This window comes from Misgurnus anguillicaudatus, chromosome 18 (genome assembly GCF_027580225.2).
Source record: "Misgurnus anguillicaudatus chromosome 18, ASM2758022v2, whole genome shotgun sequence".
Lineage (NCBI taxonomy): Eukaryota > Metazoa > Chordata > Actinopteri > Cypriniformes > Cobitidae > Misgurnus > Misgurnus anguillicaudatus.
In genome coordinates this window covers 29,684,262-29,708,358 of record NC_073354.2, presented here as the reverse complement: position 1 = coordinate 29,708,358, position 24,097 = coordinate 29,684,262, and the positions used below count along the sequence as shown (strand labels likewise).

Below are 24,097 nucleotides of genomic sequence, written 5' to 3'. Positions count from 1 at the left end.
GCTTTAATTCTGTTTACAAACTTAAAGACGTAAAATAAAATGTGTATATATATTTAGAATGATGGATCAAGAATACACTACATGTGTTTTGCTTATTTTGTTTAAATGCATGATCACTCAACGTAAGTCTACATATTTTAAAGGTGCAGTGTGTAAAATGACCAGCATCTAGTGGTGAGGTTGTGAATTGCAACCAACAGCTCAGTCCACTGCTCACCCCTCGCATTTGAAACGCATAGAGAAGCTACGGTAGCCACCACCGGAAAAAATTTTATTGTCGGAGACAACTTAGTAAAAAAGTTTGTCTGTTAAGGGCTTCTTTAGAAACATGCCGGCACAAAATGGTGACTTCCACGTAAGGGGACCCTCTGTGGATGTAGATAAAAACGTCTTATTCTAAGGTATAATAAAAACCTAACGGTTCATTATAAAAAGGTCTTTATACACCCCTGATAATATAGTTTTGTATATTATTTTGCATTTCAGTCAAGAGATCCTTCTAAAAATTACACACTGCACATTTAAAGGTCACATTCTTCTTGATCCCATTTTTTAAACCCTAGTTAGTGTGTTATGTTGCTATAATAGCATAAATAATACCTGTAAAATGCTAAAGCTCAAAGTTCACTGTCAGGCGATATATTTTCTTTAACAGAATTCGCCTTTCAAAGCCTACAGCGAACGGCCGGTTTGGACTACAGCCCTCTACTTCCTGCTTTAATGACGTCAGTAGAACGGTTGTTTTGACTAAACTCCGCCCACAGTAATATGTCAGTTGCCAGCTAAGCTAACGGCAAGCTAAGCTGCTGTCGAATAACAACACACTAAAGTGTTCTGAAGGAGGGACTTCACAGAACAAGGAAGACATGAGGATGTTTGAAAACAGCCGTATACAGATAAGTAAATTGTGTGAAAAATAATGCGTTTTTTTACACGTGAAACATGAACACGTTATATTGTGCACTGTAAACACAATCAAAGCTTCAAAAACACTGAAAAAACAGGACCTTTAATAACAAGGAACTATGCTTCTAACCACAGATGAAGAGCTGTCGTTCAAACCACACAAGTTTGCGATGCAGCTTGCGAATGTTCGTTTGAACTATGGTTTCGGGAAACACCAAATCATCGAACTTTGTCAGTAACAACGAAATTTACAACAGTAGTTGGCTAACGATGCTTTTGGGAAACGCACCTCTGGACTCCATTCAGGTTGTCGTGGAATTTGAAAGTCGAGAGACCGGCAGTTTTCCCGTGAGTGGGCGTGGTTTCAGGTTAGACACAGGACACGCCCCCAGCATTTAAAAGCAGAGAATCCTGCCTGTTTTTCCAAAATTTTACTAACTTATTTTATTTATTTTTGCGTTTTTTGTAATCATTCAAATTTGGCTGGGTGGTTAATATCACATTTAATATCTGACTTTACAGGGACTTTAATGCATTAGTTAGCATGAATTAACAATGTGCAGTATACCCTTACGAAAATTAACCATGGTTTACTACAGTAAAAAAAATCATGGTTATAGTAAAAAAATCCGTTTGCTACAGAACCACTGGCAAAACCATGGTTTTACTCAGACTGATCTCACGGAAAGTCGTGTTACCCCCAATTTCCAACGACTGCGGAAAGGCTGCGGATCCGCTGCGAAACGGCGGGCGGAGTTCAATGGGTTTCCATTCAAGTCTATGTGTGTATTTCCACTGACTGCGTTCCGAATCCGTCACAGATCCGGCCATCCGCAGCCCTCCGTCACAAATACGCAGAGCTTCTATTTTGCAGGGCGGAGCCATGACTTTATCGCGTGATCATACCTGAATTCGCGAGATCTTGTGTTGTGATCTGGGCTGGTCCAGCAAAACGTCATAATTTAACATCATAATGGGCGGAGACAGAACTAGATATCGCACGATCATCATGTGAATGTGCGAGACCTCATGGGTCCTCGTCATTTCAACACGCAGCCGTTCTGCAACAAATACGAAACTGGTGGGTTTTGGCGGACGGCGGAGCCGTAACGCGGCGGAGCCGATCTGCAGCCGCTCCGCAGTTGGTGGAAATCCGCCGTTATAGTTAAGCAAAAATGTATTCATTTAAAATGTTGCTTTTTTCGTGCCTTAAGCACGAATGTCTTTTTGGTGTCAGTTGCACGAATTTCTATGGATGGTATTTCATGTCCGTTGCATGATTTCTTTTTCATTTTATTTTATGTATTGTTTTCTCATTGTTTTTTCCTTTTTTCTTACCATTGTCACTTGGGGTTAGAATCACTTTGTTACATTTTTAGACATCCAAACCCCATTTTAACCCCAACCCCAAGCAACAATGATTTAAAAATAGGGAAAAAAAGAGAAAACAATACATAAAATGACAGAAAAAAGAAAGTCGTGCCACGAATACAAAAACCTATATATAGAAATTTGTGCGGGTGACACGAAAAAGACATTCATGCTCAAGGCATGAAAAGTTAATTAATATGGATAACTAATGTTGAACATTTATGTATAGTGTTACCAAAGTGATATTAGTGATTAAACAGTTGCCAACATTTTATTTGGAAAAAGAGAAATAATTTTTTTCTTTTTTTATTGAGCATACAGTATGTACTACACTCTAAAAAAGTGTTTTAAATTTAGTTTAAAATAAAGTGGTACTCTATTCCAAATATAGCTTTCGACCAATATTTCAAAGAATGGCATGGTCTGGGAAACAATATTTTGGCAGTTTTTGAGTTTAGTGCCACTGTTCAGGTCCCCGACTTCTGTAGTCGTGCTACAGAAATACAATCAAATCGGGACATCCCACCAAACATTCATGTCTTCAGGCTCCGGTTGGCTTTGCTCTGATTTACAGGACAATACCTGTAGACACAGACGATGAGCCATGTACACGCACACATTTTGCACAGGATTTCCATCTCTGTGCCGCCACACTGCCGCAATGACTGTGACATTCCAGCGAGTAATTCAACACGTATCTCATGTCTCCACTGAAGTCATGGCAGTAACATGCTGTAAAATAATGAAGCACATGGCTTCTGAATGTCTTTTAACAATCAGTTATGCATATCTGAATTATTGCGAAAAACTTCGGTGATGTCTTTTCAAAATTTTCGACTATTTTCAAAGCCCCTGAATGTGCACTAACGTTCATGTATGTAGAACAAAATCATTTTATTACACTTTGATATAATTTTGAGTTTTAAGAGACATTTGACATTGTGTTTTGAAGCTTGCGTGTACTGCTGAAATATAGCTGTTGTGATTTGTTGTGACGTCGTGAAAGGGGTGAAAAAATTGTTCTTACCAGTAAAAAGTTTGCTTTGCATGATTGCTTTTGTATTTTCCTTGACTGTTTGCAATTCATCCGTTCATAACTGATCAACCCAAGGACCTCGCAAGCTCACAGAGACCATTAAATTCTATATTTTATCTATATTTGTTTTGATAAAAATGAATGTATATTTTAAATGTGAATCGCAGTCAAAACACAGAGAGAGCGAGAGAGAGAGAGAGAGAGAGAGAGAGTGAACAAATGATAAAATGACAATGCATAAGCTGTATATTTTTGATAGTGTTTGTGGGTCGATGTGCCAAAGTTCTGCGTTTAAAGGGACCACAGTGACCTACAGTGGAGATTTAAACCAGTCAATCCATATTTCTGCACTACTGAGTGTCGACTTAACAAGAACTGTGGTTTTGCAAAGCAAGATTTGTTTCTGGATCAGCCAACATTTGTATTAACTAATCAGATTTGAAGGAACGCGGCAACTTTTTGGGACTTTGGCTTGTTCATCGTGTCCCCCAGAGTTAGATACGTCCATACATACCTTTTCATCTCCGTGCGTGCCGTAACTCTGTCTGACGCACCCATCGCTAGCCTAGCTTAGCACAAAGACTGGAAGTAAATGGCTCCAGCTAGCATACTGTTCCTAATAAGTGACAAAATAACGCCAACATTTTCCTAGTTATATGTTGTGATTTGTATAGTCACAGCATGTACAAATAACAAGGTCATATGAGGCAGCCATCTTTTAACCGTATACATACTGGGAACTATATTATTCTCAGAAGGCGAAGCACTGCTACTGCTAAAACTTGGTTTTAAAAATGTCAAGCATGAAAATTTAAAAATTGCTTAAATTTACTTTTTTTCCCACCAGACATTGAAAAACAAAGTCTGGAGTAAATGGGAACATTAATTTAAAAACTTTTACTTATCATTTAACACTTTTTGTAACATAATTTAAAAAATTAGTCCTAAAAAATCTCATTACCGCAACAGTCAGAAAACATCAACACTGACATATTTTCAAAATGACATGACAAACCTGAAAGAACATAATTTGGAGATTCTGCACATGCATTTAAAATCAAAGTATTATGTTTCTATTAATTAAATTAACATTTAATAAGCATCTGTTGCGGTAATGATAATCAAAATGTCGTGTAAGCATTCTGACAAGACAATATTTCAAATTAACTGTAAAAAAATTATCTTACCTGGTAGCCATCTTGAAGTAACTGGTCCATGTGCTTGGTCACTCAAAATCAAACTTTATTAAAATTCTGTATGTGTGCTTAAACTGTTCTCAAAAAGTGTTGCGGAGGATGAGAACATCAGGCATGGACACATTATTTTCCTAATTTTTCTTCATTATTATTATACATGAATATTCAGTAAATATTTTTTCTGTCATCTAAAGTAGTCTAGCAAAACATCCATTTATTTTTTTTCTTAATATTTTTGTGTTAATTTGATTAAATTACAACATAACGCATGTTCAAACATGACACATTGCGGTAATGAGAATTTCAGCAGAAAATGAGATAAAATTTACAATAATAAATTCTTATGTTGAAATCACACATTGTGCAAGGTAGAACACATTATTGTGTTAATTTTGATGCTTTTTAATGTTAGTATATTACACATTTTAAAGCTAAAATCATTAGTGCCGTTGTGTTTCAATGGTTTCGTGAGAATCACCCACTTGCAGTGTTGTTTTTGGCAGCCCTTTTAGTTTTAGTCTTATGGATGAAATGCTTTTTAGTTTTAGTCACATTTTAGTCACTTATAAACTTGACTAAAGTTTTAGTCGACGAAAACACAAAAAGGTTTTAGTCAAGTTTTAGTCGATGAAAACGCAAAAAGGTTTTAGTCAAGTTTACCGTCGTTTCCCAATACTATGCATTCAGTTTTTCTTTCTGATGGATTATACTGAAGGTATGTCCATAAATCATCTCGTCGTTTCCGTTTATTGGCGTCACCGCCACGGTCCTTCGAACTCGCCACAGCCGCAGATGTGTTGATGTTGTGTGAAATTGGGTTCGCGTGCACGGCATGGCGGCAGCCGCATGGTGGGCGTACCTAAAACAAGGTTAGGAAGCGGCAGCATTGCTGATACTTTTTAGCTAAAAACAGACAGATTTCATGCAAAATAGGCAGGAATGACATGCATTGTGAACGTCAGACTTATAATTATTTTCGTTCCGTCTCGTCATCGAAAACTCGTTCGTCACCTTAGAGCCATTTTTAGCTACGGATTTATCTAACTCTGGGGGATACACTGAGTGGGCTGACGTCCCAAAAAGTTGCCGTGTTCCTTTAAAGGTGAGGGGTTAATAGGTGAAGCTCCACACTTTTTATTCCAATGACTTTCTTTCATATGCATGCAAACACATACCCGAAACGCCAGCTTGTGCGTACCAAAGTTCAAGTCTGATGATGAACTCTGACCTGCGAATTTATATCACATGGAGATATATGATCAGTAGAAAAGTGGTAAGTCACAGCGTGACCTTTCTCTCTACTGAAAAGCAAAGATGGACTAAGAGCTCCCCGCCCACATTTGCAGCAACGTCTAAAATATATTTGCATGCTTAAAGTCTAGTGTGACCGCCTCTTTAAACATACATTATTATTCAGTCATTCAATCAATGAATCTATATTTTAGGGGTTATTCATGTTGGATTATGATGACTTCTGAAGTGAAATGTTGAAATACTTACAGTCAAGTTTGTATGTCTTTGTTGTGCTGTACACAAAGAAAGATATGCTGAGCAATGTATGTAAGAAAACAGTTTCGAGTACCATTGACTGCCATAGTATTATTTTTTGTACTATGGAAGTCAATGGTTCTCCTGCTTGATTAGAAATATCTTCCTTTGTGTTCAGCAGAACAAATAAATTTATACAGGTGAGTAAATTGTGACAGAACTTTCATTTTTGGGTAAACTATCCCATTTACAACCCTTATTAAACCCTAAACACTAAAATCTGATGAAAGTTGGTGTAAATAATGGGGATGCTGATCCAGGTTCATAGTCTTACTTGGTAAAATCATAGTAAGCTTTCAGTGTCCTACTTGATCTATTCAGTAATTTAGTAAATGATTTGTTGAATTTTTAGACTGAGGTTTTATAGCGTACTTAACCTAATGTCTTATCAATCGTCAACGATTTCTAAATGTCAATAAAACAGAAAATATATACTGTATATTGTAGGACTCGCAACGTTATCTTTATAGTCACACAATTAAAAGTGGAAAACACTCTTCTAGTTTTATTCAGTAGAATTTAGAGTCCAATTTAAATATCACAGATATGGATTAACAACTCAAAGGTTGAAATAAATGTAAATGCAGGTGCGTTTAATCCAATAATAAAGGTTGCAAAACTGATGGCTGCATTAGATGGTACTTCGTTCGTTGGTCATGGTTTTCACACATTTTGTATTTTTGTGTCATTAAATGTTGTTTTGTGAAACCTGTAAATAATCTACATCTTTTGTGTGCCTCAGATTTGTGGATGTGTATATAAATTTGCTTACTGTATAAATATCTGTCCTGTGTGTAAATGTTTTACAGTTATCCTGTATGTGACTACATCAAAATTGCTATATACCTAGAAATTAACATGATGATATTTAATATTTACATGCCTTTAATTTTCTATGTGCCACATGTGTATGGTAAAATTTTGTAAGCTGTAATAAAATTATGTACATCAAATATTCCTTTCTTTACAGTGTAATGTATAAACTACACTATAATCTGATAACTAGTGGTATATGAGCAAGTAAAACATTTTTGGCCATTTTTGCCTTTAATAAACAGTGAGTTGAGGAGAGGACAGGAAAGTACAGGGAGACGTATGGGATCGGAAAACGACCACGAGCCAGGAATCGAAACTCGGGTTGCTGAAAGCATGTCGGAGCGCTGCCCACTACAACATGAGCTGAGAATTGAACTTAAAATATTCAAAGAATTATTTAAAATAAGATTAACTCATTCCCCGCCAGCTATTTTTTGAAAAGTTGCCTGCCAGCCTTTTTTGTGATTTTGACAAAAGTTTCACAAAAAGCCTTCCAGAAAAATTTTCTTCTAAAAATATATAAAAATACAAATATATCAAATGAAAGAACAGACCCTCTGCTTTCAAACAAACAAACAAACAAAGGGAAAAAATTTTCATCCTATATACATTTTTTTTCTCTGCTTATAAACTCTTAAATATGGGTATTTTTCTTTAAAAATAATTTTTTTTTAGCAAAAAGCTGAAATAATTGCATTTTTTGTGAAGAATTTTGTTAGAAATCAGATTCAGAATAATTATCAAAACATACACAGAGTTTAAAATTATTAAATAATGTTTTTGCTTCGTTTTTTAAAGGGGGGGTTTAATGGTATTTCAAGCATTCTAACTTATTAACACAGTTACAGAGTTGTTTCCTCATGCTAAACGTAGGCAAAGTGTCAAAACAGCAGTTGGGCGTGTTTCAGAGTATTTCTGTGCCGAATGCACTTCGTCAGGGTTCATACAAGTTTCAGCTAGTTTTTTTCGATTACAGTTCTAACTGACATTTCAGGGGTTTTCGATACGTATCACTTCTTTATATGGGCTTCCGCCGGAAAACTTCCCCCGGAAAACCCCGCCCAGCCGTCAGTCAGCGAGAGACGCTAGAGCTTGCTAACAGCTTATCACGCCACTCAGCTTCGTTTAATTTCAAAAGTCAACAATGGCACAACAAGAAGTGTGTTTTTGGATGTAAGGAGAAGACATCCAGCCTTATGGAAACAATGGATATAGTTTATTATCCGGATTAGCAGCGGAGTTTTGCGTGTGTGTTTGATGCGGTGGATTTTCAGAACCGGGTCATGACGAGTTACACGTGGTAAGTAAGACTTCTGTCTTATGTTGGAAATAGGCGCGTGTATATTATATAAATGACATGAACATGTAGTGAATCATAAGTTAAAACAGTGTTGTATAGTGTTGCATGACTCGTACTCGCTCCTCCCGTGTTATAACTCCTCCTTCTTCATTTTTTCGTACGTTATCGGAAAGATTCGGTAAAGCTAATCTTTCTTTTATAAATCTGATTAAACTAAAGACTCTTCACAGATATAAAGGATGTCATACTACTCTATAGGTACTCCAGATTAATATCAGAAATGCAGAAACAGCATGTGTTACGTGAGCTTTAATAAATTGGGTAAATCCAACTAGTGGATAATCACGGTATTAGAGATTAACCTAAAAATTCAGGAACACTTTTTTTATGCAAATGTTTTCTCTTAATTGACGAGATTATCTCGTCAATGGTGGGGAAAGACTTAAAAATAATAATACAAAGAATACAATTACAAATTTCAAGTATCAGAGTCAAGTCCAAGTTCATTCAAAATTGGACTTGAGTCAGAGTACGCCAACTCTTTCAAGTACTAGTGCCTTCACTTTAAAAATGGCTGGGTTATTTTGAAACCTATGGCTGGGTCAAAAATAGACAAACCCACCTGTTAAGTTAAATTAACTTAGAAAAGTTTCTTATTCAAACCCAACAACCCTGCATTCTAGTCATCAGTGGTGGCTCATGACTGCTCATCCAAGGGGCGCCAATTCAAAATAAGTGTTCGGAGTGTCATGTGTGTGGTTCCTTTTACCAAAATATGTGTTCTGCGCGTCCAGAGATCTTATGTGCATCACGTGTTTTGTCAAAATAAGTGCCTGCTGCACACGCGTCAAAACACGTTCACAAAATACACGCAAGACACTCCCTTAACAGTAAACACTGATTAAGCATGAAATTATGCGAGCGTCTCTTTTATCATAAACCCTTTAGACGCTTCTGCAGCAGGCACTTATTGTGACAAGACACGTGATGCACAGGATCACTTGACGCGCAGAACACATATTGTGAAAAAAGGAACCACACATCCATGTTGTGACGAACTTCCCATTGAGCGCCCTCGAAAAAATAAGTAATCGGCCGCCGCTGCTAGTCATTCGTTAAATAACTAAACAGAGTATTAAAGAATACTGATGCGGGTGAAAGCAGGTGAAGTTTGTTTATTAAACCATATTGAACCAAACTCGCTGTGTCCATCAGGAGGAATATCGGTTCTCATGAACGACACAGGGACTATAAATAATGAACTTTATTGTCCAAACAGTCCTTGTAAAAAGAACCACGTTTACAAGAAGATCTCAAGTTAACGTGATTGCGTAAAGTTTTCATCTCTGCTAAAACCCAAATACACAAAAATATAAAAACATTAATATACAAAGTACTTCTTGCCATTTAAGTTAGCGATTAAAAAAGCGGGTGTCATGCCATCGGGTATTTAAAAATATAAATCTTAGCCATAACAGGCTATGTATTCCGGTTTATCTCTAATGGAGCCTAAAAGATTTGGGGGCGGAGACTAGCTCACTTGTACCGTGTCAGCAGTGCTGTGACGGACAGCTGTCACAGAGTCCTCGGGCTCCTGTGATTTGAACATGGCACTGAACTGGGCTCGAGTCTCTTGCAACTGCTTGAGCATAACCGAATTGTTAAGGCCACGCACACAGTTCACACGTACCAAACCTGACTGACCGGCAGACAGCATCCAGTTATATGCATCCATATTTGGATTGAAACGGACCTGAAAGAGACAAAAAGAGAAAACTTTTAAGACAAAAAAAGATTTGAAATAAAAATGTTAAAGGACAAGTTCGGTATTTTACACTTAAAGCCCTGTTTTCAGATTGTTTATGATGAAATAGAACGGTTTTGACTGAAATTTCGACATTTGCGGCTGCCCCGAGAATTTTTGGGTGTTTGTGTTTCAGCTCCTACCTTTACAATGGGTTTAATGGTGCACTGGAACAATCCTTTCTAAAATGCATTAAAGGATAATTCCGGTATTTAACACTTTGAGTCTCATTTCTGGTTTGTTTTGGATGAACTACAGTGATGGACACTGTATTTTGACAATAAGTCGTGTCTTGACTTTTCGACTCATTTAAAAGCGTCTCCTGACTGCCCCAGAACGGAAGCCAATGGCCATGCACAAAATGTCACCAAAACAACACCCAACGTTCACCCTCAAAACTGTACCACTCACCGAGCGGCCCATGGCGCTCGTTGATGATTAAAAACAAATATATTGGCGCAATGTATGATTTCAATCCGTGTTATTTGCTATAGTAGAACTATTTTTTCAGATACCTCACAACCGCGTATATACTTCCGCTCTATATTTGAGTCTGAAGCATGAATGAACATAGTCCAACAAACTGTAATAAAACGGTAGCATACTTTCAAAATCAAGTTTATTTATAACACTTACACCATCCAATATGTTTTTTTCATCGGCAGAACAATAAAGAAGATATTTTGCAGAAACCCCAGTGCTCCGTCATGCAAGTCAACCGATCCGCACACTTTAAGAGCTAAAGCATATATATCCAATACAACAGTAATCCCCCATAACTCAGTGTGACATATTGACGTCTTGTGAAGCATATCAATCAGTTTTTGCAAGAAACTGAATGTTATTTACAATATTATTAGCGTGAATGTCAAAGCAGGAAGCGCGTTTTCCATTTGAGGCGATCTCTTCCACTGGTGTGCGTTTGGTGGCTGTTGGCTATGGATGTTGGTCTCTCTGCGCCACCTATAGAGCGGGAGCGTGAAGCGCACTTCCTGCTTGGCAAAAGCTCTGCATTAACGCTGTAAAATATTTATATATATATTCAAATCCCAAAACTGAAATACGGAACGAATATTCGAATATTCTGGTCCAGCCCTACAAATATGGGAAAAATTTATTCTGAGAGAAACCGAGCGAAAAAACATCAACCACATGTAAACAGTCCCTTTTCCGGCGGTGGCGGAGTGATATATCAGCGAGCAATGAGTCTTCCAGAGAAGTCAATGGAATTTTACAAAATGCCAAATAAAACACGACAGAAACTGTATTTCGCTACACAACTTGTTTTTAATCATCAACGAACACCACGAACCACTCGGTGAGTAGCACAGTTTTGAAAATTAACGTTAAGTGTTGTTTTAATGACATGTTTGTGCATGGCCATTGACTTCCATTCTGAAGCAGGCAAGAGACGCTTCTGGACGAGTCGAAGACTCAGGGCACGACCCGTTGTCGGAATTTCTGTGTCCATTGCTGTGGTTCGTCCAGAACAGACCAGAGGTGAGACTCAGGGTGTTAAATACCGGAATTATCCTTTAAACTTTCGTTTACAAAGACGTGAAACTTATCGGGTGGTCAGGGGTGTTCAATGATGTGCTCACACAAAAATCACGTTAAAAGATGCTTTCCAACAGCTGTTTTAGCATTCGTTGTTAACTTGTGGACCTATTTTTCCAAACGCCTCACACCTGTACATTCTTCCGCTTAGAGCTTAAATAATAGACACTCCAGCCCAGTTGGTGGCGCTAATCCGCCATTGCCAATTGCAAGAATAGAAACAAAGTTCCCGGCGCGGAGTAATACCGTACCTCACAGCACATCTAATACAAGTCAATGGAGTTGGCAAAAACTACGATAAAACCTGTTGGAATGCGTCTTTTGCAGCGATTTTTTTGTGGGCATGCCAGTGGGCACCCCTGGCCACTCGGTGAGTTTCACGTCTTTGTGGACGAAAGTTTGGTGCATTTTGGGAAGGATTGTTCCGGTGCACCATTGAACCCATTGTAAAGTAGGAGCTGAAACACAAACACCCAAAAATTCTCCGGGCAGCCGCATATGTCGAAATTTCAGTCAAAACCGTTCTATTTCATCATAAACAATCTGAAAACAGGGCTTTAAGTGTAAAATACCGAACTTGTCCTTTAAGTAACGGGATGGCATACAAAATAAACCCCTTCAGAGTTTCTGATCACCCTGTCAGGGTTTATTTTGAGATAATGACCGTCTGGATGCACGTGACATTGCTCTTATTTACTCCGAGTTTATTTTTACCCACATTATTGACTAGCGGTAAACTTGGAGCCTGTGTGTATGTGCATTTATAGTCTAAACCCCTGCTCAGATTGATTATTAATTAAAAGAGTCTGCTTAACCTTCTACTCCTGCATGTCCTCTGTGGGTCACTGGACTTTACAACAGGCAATAAAAGCTTTCATCATCACAGCTCTAATCACTCTCTACAGGAGCCTCTGCTGAACAATAACAGCTTCTCCTGATGGAAGACGCTCCGCTCCGCGCTGTCTGGTTGTAATGTTATTAGGTCAAAGCCTATTTTTGTCCCAAAATTACCTGTGGGACTTTTGACTTCTAGTTGTATTAAGTCAACAAATATAGGTTTGTAGTATTAAACTTCTTTCAGATTGTCAATAAATTAACGATAAAGAAGCAAAGTAATGTTAAATCTAAGTAATAACTTTAAATTAATTATTTTCAATTCTCTTCAGAGAATATCAATCAAATGAAATTACAACTCTAGAGTCCCTCTAGAGTATTTTTTTAGTAACAAGCTAAATAAATAACCTTCCGGTGTAAAATTAATGTATGCACTTTTAGCTAAACAAGAACAGACTGAGTTGAAGGGAAGCTCCAGCCAAATATCAAAATTAACCCATGATTTACTCACCCTCAAGTTATCCGACATACATTTGTCTATCATTTTCCAGATGAGTTATTTTAGGCTTCAGGGTTCCCACACCTTAGTTAACTTCAAATTCAAGGACCTTTCAAGGACTTTCCAGGTCTAATACCCTCAAATTCAAGGACTAAATGTGGGGACACATTTCAAGTGAGAGCAAGGTTACATCGTGTTACCTTTTAAGATACATTGTTACAGTTCCCTTTGGAGGGAACTCGCGCTGCGTCACTGCATTGACACTTTGTGGACGCCTCCAATGGTAAGTGCGTCTGAACGTGTATATCAAATTCAACCAATGGTGAGGCTTAACGACAAAGACAGGGTGACGCGGGAGACAGGAAGTATATCGCTATCTGAAATATTGCCAAAGACGGCGCTACAGGGACGCAGGAAGTATGGCAAGGGAGATGCACCATCTTGTTCCCTTCTCAGGGAACAACAATACATTACGTAACCCAAGACGTTTTCATTTGTCAAACACAACTATGCAAAAAAGCATTTTGGGTTGAGATCTGGTGACTGTGGGTGCCATTTTAGTACAGTGAACTCATGTTCAAGAAACCAATTTGAAATGATTCGAGCTTTGTGACATGGTGCATTATCCTGCTGGAAGTAGCCATTAGAGGATGGGTACATGGTGTTCATAAAGGGATGGACATGGTCAGAAACAATGCTCAGGTAGGCCATGGCATTTAAATGATGCCCAATTGGCACTAAGGGGCCTAAAGTGTGCCAAGAAAACATTCACCACACCATTACACCACCACCACCAGCCTGCACAGTAAGGCATGATGGATCCATGATTCTTCCGTTTACGCCAAATTCTAACTCTTCCATCTGAATGTCTCATCAAAGAGATGCTACAATTTGCACGAGCTCACCAAAATTGGACAGTTGAAGACTGGAAAAATGTTGCCTGGTCTGATGAGTCTCGATTTCAGTTATTTGTAGTGGAGATGAGTGGTAGCCGGTGGGTTCTTCTGGTGTTGTAGCCCATCCGCCTCAAGGTTGTGCGTGTTGTGGCTTCACAAATGCTTTGCTGCATACCACGGTTGTAACGAGTGGTTATTTCAGTCAAAGTTGCTCTTTTATCAGCTTGAATCAGTCAGCCCATTCTCCTCTGACCTCTAGTATTAACAAGGCATTTTCACACACAGGACTGCCACATACTGGATGTTTTTCCCTTTTCACACCATTCTTTGTAAACCCTAGAAATGGTTGCGAGTAAAAATCCCAGTAACTGAGCAGATTGTGAAATACTCAGACCGGCCCGTCTGGCACCAACAACTAAAGGAGATTGTCTTGACCAGGACCACACCCCTAAATTCATTGAAGCAACTGCCATGTGATTGGTTGATTAGATAATTGCATTAATAAGAAATTGAACAGGTCTTCCTAATAATCCTTTTGGTGAGTGTATGTACAGCTTTAGTTTACTTAATGTACAGATTATTATTATTATTAATTATTATTATTACTGTATATACCATGTAGATCTCACCTTGTAAAGTGCATTTAATGGCATCTGATCCACTTTCACAACACCTTTAAGCTCATTTTTCTGCAGGTGCAGCATCATGGGCCGCTGCTCGCATTTAGAAAAGTTTCCCTAAGAGATAAAGAAAAGGAATAAGTTATGTCCAAATGTGGTCTCAGAGTTTTGTACCCTACTGTATGTTATATTTTTCACTTTATGCAGGAAGAAGAAATTAAATCTATTAGTCATAAGGCGGACAATTAATTGTGTCAACAAAGAACATTTTCTCCTTGGTGTTTAACTACTGCACTTGATCAAACATAGTGGACACAATACCAGTACCTTTGCTTGCTAAAAGGATGTGTGTTGTGTGTGTGCACGCGTGTGTGAATAGCGATGACTGATGAGAGTTCAATTAGCTCTATTCAAACAGCTATGGCTCTCTTTAGAGCAGACATGTGCAGCGGCCCACGGACGAATGGACGATTGGGATGGAGCGTTGGAGCGTGAGACCCAGAAACAGATGGAGATGGGGGTGGTAGGCCTCAGGCGGGCATGATTTTAAATTAATGAAGGGTGCAGAATTTAATCAACATATAACCCATGAGATGCAGGACAAGTCTCTAAGGGATTTCAGAGAGAGAGAGAGAGCCCTATGCTGAATCCCAAACGGACCACTCTTAGGCTCCTGCACTCGCTCAGGTGTGCTAGGAAAATAACTAAGCCAATAAATCCAGTTTGGCCACGGACCCTAAACAGTCTGTGTGTAATGATCTGTGGAATAGGCTGCAGTTGCTATCACAAAAAAACAACACTAAGTCGCAATCAAACGTAAGCTCTAATGGATCATTTTTGCATGGTCTTGTAAACACATACATTGTATAAATGTCATACTCTTCGATCTGTATACCTGCAATAGTAAAATGATGTTATTTTGCTTACTATAGAGCTTGGATAAAAGTGAAAGAAAATTGCTTGTGTGGCAAGCAAAGTCAATAGTCCAAGTAATTGACATACATTATTACATTTCAAAGCATAGAGACCATGTCAGAGACAAAAATGTAAAACTGCTCTACATAAATGTACACGATTGAATGAAAATCATTAAAATAAAACAAAAATATGATGGTAACTAGAAATGGCTCAGTACCAAATTGGTCAATTGGTCATAGAATTACCCAACAATATCCACATGCAATATGCATGCTTCCATAAAGATTATCTAAATATACCAGAACATAAACATTATGTATCACAATTGAGCAAGAAAAAAACTATTCATTTTACACATGAAAATTAATAATGACACAGAAAACCAAATATCGGCAGCATGAATGCAATTCAGTACATCTTAATTTAAAACATGGGCTCGGTCTGTCACGCTCAGCGACTGTTGCAAAGGTGAGTCAGCGTCAGTAATATACTGCATATTATTTTAGTAATTATGAATTATTCTAAATTACATAATGAATGCTTAAAAATTACGCCCCCTTATCACTAACTTTTTGTGGGGTACAGAACAAGAGGGTAACACTTTTTTCTGTGTTTTGTTACATGTACTTACTTATGCATAATTCCATGCAACTAACCCTAAACCAAACCCTAATCCTAACCCTACAGTAAGTACATGTTAATTAATATTACCAGGGTTCCCACACCTTAGTTAACTTCAAATTCAAGGCCTTATCAAGGACTTTCCAGGTCCAGTAACCTCAAATTCAAGGACTAAATGTGGGGACACATTTTAAGTGAGAGCAAGGTTACATTGTGTTACCTTTCAAGATACATTGTTACAGTTCCCTTTCAAGGGAACTCGCGCTGCGTCACTGCGGTGACACTTTGAGGACGCCTTCAAGGGTAAGTGCGTCTGAATGTGTACATCAAATCGAATGTGTATATCAACAATGGTGAGGCTTAATGACAAAGACAGGGTGACACGGGAACCAGGAAGTATATCACTATCTGAAATATTGCCAAAGATGGTGTTACAGGGACGCAGGAAGTATGGCAAGGGAGATGCAGCGCCTCGTTCCCTTTTCAGGGAACAACAGTTACATACGTAACCCGAGACGTTTTTATGTCGTCAAACACAACTATGCAAAAAAGCATTTTGGTTTGAATCAACATTCACATACAGAAGATATAAGCATTAAAAGCGAACAGTTTAGCACGCTAGAATTTTTATGATATTATCCTACACTACACAGGGAATAATATGGATTTTTTTTTCAGAAAACTTCTTGCATAAAATAGATTCAAGCATTTTCAATGACCTGTATCTATGTGTATATTTTCAAAAAAAAACCAGTGCTTAAATTTTTTTCCCCAGACTCACAAACTTTCAAGGATTTCAAGGACCCGTGGAAAACCTGTATTACGCCTAACAGTTGTGGTTTTGTACCTGTATATTGTATTAACCTTTAGAAAATTTGTCATTCATCATGTTGTTACAAACCTGTCTGAGTTTCTTTATTCTGTTGAACACAAAAGATATTTTGATAAATGATGGTGAGCACACAGTTGACGGTACTTACCTACTTCCATAGTATTTGTTTTTGCTACTATTGAAGTAGAGATATGTAACAATTACCGGTTTAATGGTTAAAGAGCACCTATTTCATTGCTAAAAAACGTAATTTTTTGTATTTGGTATAATATAATGTGTTTGCGTAGTTTATGGTTTAAAACACATTATTTTCCACATACCGTATTTTTTGTAGCTCCAAATTTCACTTTCTTCCTGACATATCATGGATTTGAAAAGCTCTGTTTGCCTGATTGGCCAGCTAATCTGTATGTTGTGATTGGCCTGAATACCTCTGCAGTCAGCCAAAAATGTGACGCTCCTTAACATGTTTGAATGATTTGGTTGCTAAAAAGAGTTAACTTACAGGCTATGAGTCCAAGCGGGAGGAATATCATCCTCAATCCCAGGAAGTAAACTGTTGCCTACAATCCGTGTGTTTGTTATAGTCCAAGAAAAGAGATTTACATTGGAGACGATACCTCGCATCATCGTTTATTTTGTGGATTGTACCTTTTTCATATCGTTACAATGTACTAATTGCACACCAAAGGAAATTTAAAAACGAGAATCGGACAATAGGTGCTCTTTAACTGCAATAAAAACGTCATTTGTTAATTAACCATGCCCTTGTCACAGCTCGAAAACCCCTGTCCAGGATCAACCAATACAAGCAATAATGTGAGACAAACACATTCATTCAGGTCTGCTCCTATGTGTTGTGATGACAGTGCTTCACTGACTGAATTTAAATCCATAAAATCTTTACATCAAGGGAAATCTAGTTGTACTGACACCTTTACCTAATATTTCTTTATACATATCCATCTTTTCGATTCATTTTCCATTAAATGATGTGATCTGATGAGATTAAAGCTCTTTTCTACTCTGTTTTGTTTCTTCTGTGATTGCTGTGAGCGCAGGTGTCGCACAGCTCTCTCCTGGTTCATAAAGTACACCCGATTTCTCACAACTACCCAGACAGACTTGCTGATTTGTCCTGTGTTTATATGAAAATCTGATTTACTCACTTGTGTTTTATCTGAACATTTATCTCACAACCCCAAACGTGCCATGATTAATGTTATATATTTGATGTTTATGCGAACAAAAGTGCATGTAATGTAAAATTTATTTTAAATTTGGTGATTTTGGTCACTATAACCATGATGTAAAATGTTCATACCGTTTCATCTCTATATGGAAGTGTTGTCAACTGTGTGTTTACCATGATTTATCAAAATATCTCCTACTGAGTTCAACAGAATAAAGAAACTTATACAGACTTAAAACAACACGAGTGTATAATTTTTGGGTGAACTATCCCTTTAATGCCTAATTATTCATCTAATCTCATTGAGTTTCTTACCAGATCCAGGTCGTGAAAGTGTAGATAGTACTTTTTGGTCGCTCCTTTGTAGCTCTGTGGCTCCTGCCCGGGAAAACTTGGTTTCTCCACTTCTTCTTCTTCTTCCTCTGCATCTTCCTCATCATCCCACTGACCGGGTTCATACTGGACCATGTCGGTTCTGTACACTGACTGTGGGGTTTGAACAGTGGTCAGTTTTTAATTACGAGATCTTTAGGAAAATGTTGCTCTTAAATTCAGTGAATGCAAAAGATGCATACATATCTTCTTCGCCTGAGGTTGTTGGGGTCACCATCCATTTCAGGAAGCAAAGTAAGTACACAATCTCCACTATTATCACCAATGATTACAGAATTAATCCAGTCAGACATAGAAAGGCTCTGTAAGAAAGCGAGAAAGAGAAATATATATTTAGTTTTGTCTTTATTAAACCATATACAGTAGCAGTGACACCCATGAAACTTCCACTTACCCAAACAGTGCCTTTTCTGGGACAAACAAAGTAAGGCTTTATTCCAACATAACCTGAGTCCAAATAATGAATGCCTTGTTGCCCAAATCTATGCAGAGCAGAGGATAAAAATCATTAAGAAACCTAAACTGACCTAAACTGACTTCAAATCTGTATTAATGTTATATATATATATATATTAGATGCTTACGTGGAATAGCAACACTCCTGAGTCATAAAGATGCCACTCCAAATAAGCGGCCAGTACACTTCGGGGTTAAGGCAACGCTTCACCGACAACAGAGGTGCGTGGGTTTTCCTCAGGTCCCACATTTTTGCCATGCGGTCATCTCCGACGGTCACCAACAAATTACTGTTTAACAATATTTAATAATTTTAAGATAACACATACATTTATATCAAACCTGATTTGGTATGTCAAGCAGTGGCGGCTTGTGACTGCTCATCCGAGGGGGGCAAATTGAAAATATGTGTTTGGAGTGTCATGTAGGATCCTCGTGTTTTCAAAATATGCGTTTGTTGCGTCATGTGCATCATGTGTTTTGTCAAAATAAGTTCCTGCTGCACATGCGTCAAAAGCGTTTATGATAAAAGAGACACTCATGTTCACAAAATTCATGCAAGACACTCCCTTAACCGTAAACTCTGATTACGCGAGTATCTGGCAACGCAAGCATCTCTTTTATCATAAACCCTTTAGACGCGTCTGCAGCAGGCACTTATTTTGACAAGACACGTGATGCACATAGGATCACTCGACGCGCATAACACATATTTTTAAACAAGGAACCACACACATGACGGGTTACATACATGTTGTGAAGAACTTTGCATCGAGCGCCCTCAATAAAAGAAGTCACCGGGCACTAATGTTGTCAAGTTTGTTTTGCAAGAGGGGAAACCTACTTTGTTTATTCAGACAGTTTAGTGTTTATTTGATAAATCTCAAAACACTGTAAAGAGTGCCGCAGGGATGACGTATTTCTGTAGTCAAAACCCGAAAGCGAGTTAGCATTTTAGCACTTTCGGTTCGATCGTCCTGAAATCAATTGGTTTTTTGAATAGGGTTTTGATTAAATGCCTTAAAGGGACACTCCACTTTTTGAAAATACGCTCATTTTCCAGCTCTCCTAGAGTTAAACATTTGATTTTCACTGTTTTAAAATCCATTCAGTTGATCTCCGGGTCTGGCGCTACCACTTTTAGCATAGCTTAGCATAATCCATTGAATCTGATTAGACCATTTAGCACACAAATGGTACACAATTTAACTACAGAAGAGTCAAGTTTTAAATAGGAAAAGTATCGAAACTCTTTTATTATTTTTAAGCTTGATGCTAAATGGTCTAATCAGAGTCAATGGATTATGTTAAGCTATGCTAAAAATGCTAGCGCCAGACCCGGAGATCAGCTGAATGGATTCCAAAACAGTAAAAATCAAATGTTTAGCGCAACTCTAGGGGAGCTGGAAAATTAGCATATTTTCAAAAAAAAGTGGAGTGTCCCTTTAAATAAGATCTTGGGTTAACATAAGCCCCAGCTATTGTCACGTTTTACTATACTCAATAAAACACACCAGTAATACCCCCAATCATAACTTTTAAAGCTTTAAAATGTCTTTAAGAAGGCGGTTGCTAACCAGTTGCTACATGGGACTACAGTACAGACATTGTTGGGGACTTTAAACGTCTCAAAAACAACACAACATGGCCACAATTCCCAACAAACAAAGTATTTTCTAATCAGGAAACATGTTTTTAAATGTGTTTAATCGTTTAAAAGAGCTATCCGAAGCTTGGTGGTGATGACGTTGATGTGTAGTTCACTTGTAGCCTAAGGTAAAGGTTAGCGTTTAATTTGTAGTAAACGCATTTAGACTGAAAAATGTATAAAAGTTGTGTTCATCTGTGAAGATAAGCTTGTTGGACAAAACGTGTAAGTGTCATAGACATTTGTTAAACACAAAGCTTTTTTTCTGCGAAAAATGAATAGCAGCTGGACGTAGCATTCTGAAAGATTTCGGCACGAATCTTGAAAACAAAACAAAAATGTGGACTTGACTTCACAAGCCCCCCGTCGGGAGTGAGATGGTGTGTCATTTTCCAAATGAACTTTTCTAATGCCATTTTCAGGAATCCATTATAAGGTCACAGTGCTTTAAATCTATGTGCTAGAGCAGGCTGATAAAACAAGTGATGCTGAACCAGGACTGCATGATTTGAATTGTAATGCGTTTGATCTAGCGTTTACGTCGAAATGAATAAACTGGTTGGGGGGAGTTGGGGTTGGACTAAAGCATGAATATTATGCAGGTAATGTCATACATACATTGGTGTGAATATTAGTAAAATAGATATTGTTTCATAATAAAATATATATGTAATATTATACCTCGAAGCTCTGCACCAGCACAAGCTTCGCACACTCTCATCGTGTGCAAGGAAGCAGTGGTAGGGGTAAAGAAGAAGACCTCCATCTGGAGACTTGACCTTTAGCAGTGAAGACTTACTAGAGAGATCCCACAATGCAACCACGCCTGGATAAGAGAAAGTAAAAACATTACACACTTTGTTTTGGTGTTTAAAGGGACACTCCACTTTTTTTGAAAATAAGCTCATTTTCCAGCTCCCCTAGAGTTAAACATTAGATTTTTACCGTTTTGCAATCCATTCAGCCGATCTCCGGGTCTGGCAGTACCATTTTTAGCGTAGCTTAGCATAATCCATTGAATCGGATTAGACCATTAGCATTGCGCTAAAAATAACAAAAGAGTTTCAATATTTTTCCTATTTAAAACTTGACTCTTCTGTAGTTACATTGTGTACTAAGACCGACGAAAATTAAAAGTTGCGATTTTCTAGGCAGATATGTCTAGGAACTATACTCTCATTCTGGTGTAATAATCAAGGACTTTGCGGCTGTAACATGGCTGTAGCAGGTGCAATGATATTACGAACTGCCCGAAAATAGTCCCCTGCTATTGAAAGTAACCACGATGTAAATAACAGAAGAGTCAAGTTTTATATAGGACAAATATTGAAACTCTTTTGTTATTTTTTAGCGCGATGCTAATAATGGTCTAATCAGATTCAATGGATTATGCTAAGCTATGCTAAAAGTGCTAGCGCCAGACCCGGAGATCAGTTGAATGGATTCCAAAATGTTAAAAATCAAATGTTTAACTCTAGGGGAGCTGGAAAATTAGCATATTTTCAAAAAAAAGTGGAGTGTCCCTTTAATTCAAGACATTTACAGTATAGTAGGTGCATTTCTGTGCAGTGTTGGGGAAAGTTACTTTTCAAAGTAATGCATTACAATATTAAGTTACTCCCCAAAAAAGTAACTAATCGCGTTACTTAGTTACTTTTCATGGAAAGTAATGCTTACGTTACTTTTTAGTTACTTTTGCATTACTTTTTCTTACTTGGCTGAGGCTTGATATCTTTCAGGCCTTGTAGGTGTTTTTTATGATTGCAAAAATGTCAAGCTCTGGCCTGCCATCTCCGTTTCTGACTCAAACTGTTCCCATTCAGGCACAGAGTGCGTAATTCTATGTTAAAATGTTCAGTTTAATTCAGTACATCAATCATTTAAATTGAATTAACTCACATTTCTTTTTTAAAAAAGTAACTCATATTAATGTGTACATTTATAAAGTAATGCGTTACTTTACTCGTTACTTCAGAAAAGTAATATTATTACGTAATGCGAGTTACTTGTAATGCGTTACCCCCAACACTGGTTCTGTGCATATATACAATGAATGTAAATCACCATCATAGAAGCCTGCAGCCAGGAGGTTGTGTGGTTTGACATTGACCCAATCCATAGCAATGCACAGGCCATTTTGGCTTTTATGGTCTGCCTGGTTGGAGCCCATTTTCAAAGTCAAAACCTGCTTCACCTGCAGACAAATAAAAAAGCACTAAATTCTGTAATCACTCCTATAACAATGACTTATGGATTTCAGTGTGCACACACATTTGAATTTCCAAGATTTTTTAACAATTTTGGATGTAAAAAACATTACGTTGGACAGCCCATTACAAGGACCAGAGGAGCCAACCCTAACGATAGCTTTAAAAAGTCACTTCAACTGTGAAATGAATCTATGGTGAAAATGTCAGTGTTGAGCAAATGTTTCAATAATCTCTACACATTCCTTCTGTAAGTCAGATACTGTAGGTTTAACCCAATGAGTGTGTAAACGTCAATTAATGTGTGGACTGAGACTCAGGATGAGGTCTTATCTGTGAGAATAAGAGGTCTGGCCAGCAGAGTGGATATTGACTTACCCGGCATATCAGCGGCGCTTTGCTGCCTTCACCTATTGGAAAACACATAAACGTGTTTATCAACGCTGTGCACTTACAGATAGGAGTATTACAATCCAATGGCGCATTTATCAAGCAAAACAATCAAAGGAACACGAATCAAATGACATGTAATGTGAAGGGGAAACTAGCAGCATGTAAGCTACGTGCCGTCATATAAAGAGGTGCTCTTTTGCAGCGATTTTTGTGTGAGAATATCAGTGAACACACCTGACCACTCAGTGAGTTTCACGTCTTTGTAAATGAAAGTTTAATGCATTTTAGGAAGGATTCCAGTGCACCTATGCAGCCATTGTAGAGGTGGGGGGTAAAACAACAAACACCTGGAAATTCTCGGGCCACCATCATATGTCCAAATTCCAGTAAAAACCGTTCTATTTCATCATAAACAATCTGAAAACAGGGCTTTAAGTGTCAAATACCAAACTTGTCCTTTAAATAAACTCCGACTCACTCAAGTCCTGTTAGCACCGTATATATGCTAGATGAAGTTACTACCAAGTCAAATTGCGTTTGTTACCTTATACTACCGCACTGACTCCCTGTTTTAAAACACAAAGGAAATAAATTGGTTGACCAAGCATTTTAAGCCTTTTTTAGGATTTCTTTAACATTTATCCCTAATCTCACACAATCAATGTTTCTTGAAATAAAATCTGTGTGTGTTTGTGTATGTATGTGCAGACAGAGACAGTAAATGTGTGTGTGTGTGTAGAAGTATGGAGACAGAAAATGTGTGTAGACGGAGACAGAAAATGTGTGTGTGTGTGTGTACCTGGTAATTATCACGTTGTGGGGACCAATTGTCCCCACAAAGATAGGAATACCAGTGTTTTTGTGACCTTGTGGGGACATTTTGATGTCCCCATGAGGAAACAAGCTTATAAATCAAACAAAATGATGTTTCTTGAAAATGTGAAGTATCAGAAAGTTTTCTGTGATGGTTGGGGTTAGGAAATGGGGTAGGTAAGGGGAATAGAATATACAGTTTGTACAGTATAAAATGCATTACGTCTATGGAATGTCCCCA

At 37.9% G+C, this 24,097-nt stretch overlaps 1 protein-coding gene and 1 long non-coding RNA gene across 2 annotated transcripts in view; one reads left to right on the top strand and one right to left on the bottom strand.

The window, feature by feature from the left end:
• Positions 1-2,477: 2,477 nt before the first annotated feature.
• Positions 2,478-5,184, top strand: LOC141350605 (uncharacterized). Its single transcript, XR_012358715.1, has 2 exons — positions 2,478-5,115; positions 5,153-5,184. It is a non-coding gene; the product is annotated as an uncharacterized lncRNA (long non-coding RNA).
• A 4,238-nt stretch (positions 5,185-9,422) lies between these two features.
• The window catches only part of gtf3c2 (general transcription factor IIIC, polypeptide 2, beta), a 32,290-nt gene continuing 17,615 nt past the window's right edge, over positions 9,423-24,097 (bottom strand). Inside the window, exons 11-19 of the mRNA XM_055185550.2 lie at positions 23,029-23,060; positions 22,508-22,637; positions 21,125-21,269; positions 18,924-19,085; positions 18,734-18,821; positions 18,522-18,641; positions 18,262-18,432; positions 14,393-14,500; positions 9,423-9,926 (exon numbers count right to left, since the gene is read on the bottom strand). Of these exons, the coding sequence (XP_055041525.2) occupies positions 9,705-9,926; positions 14,393-14,500; positions 18,262-18,432; positions 18,522-18,641; positions 18,734-18,821; positions 18,924-19,085; positions 21,125-21,269; positions 22,508-22,637; positions 23,029-23,060 (1,178 nt within the window). The 3' untranslated portion in view covers positions 9,423-9,704. The remainder of the gene's footprint in view (positions 9,927-14,392; positions 14,501-18,261; positions 18,433-18,521; positions 18,642-18,733; positions 18,822-18,923; positions 19,086-21,124; positions 21,270-22,507; positions 22,638-23,028; positions 23,061-24,097) is intronic.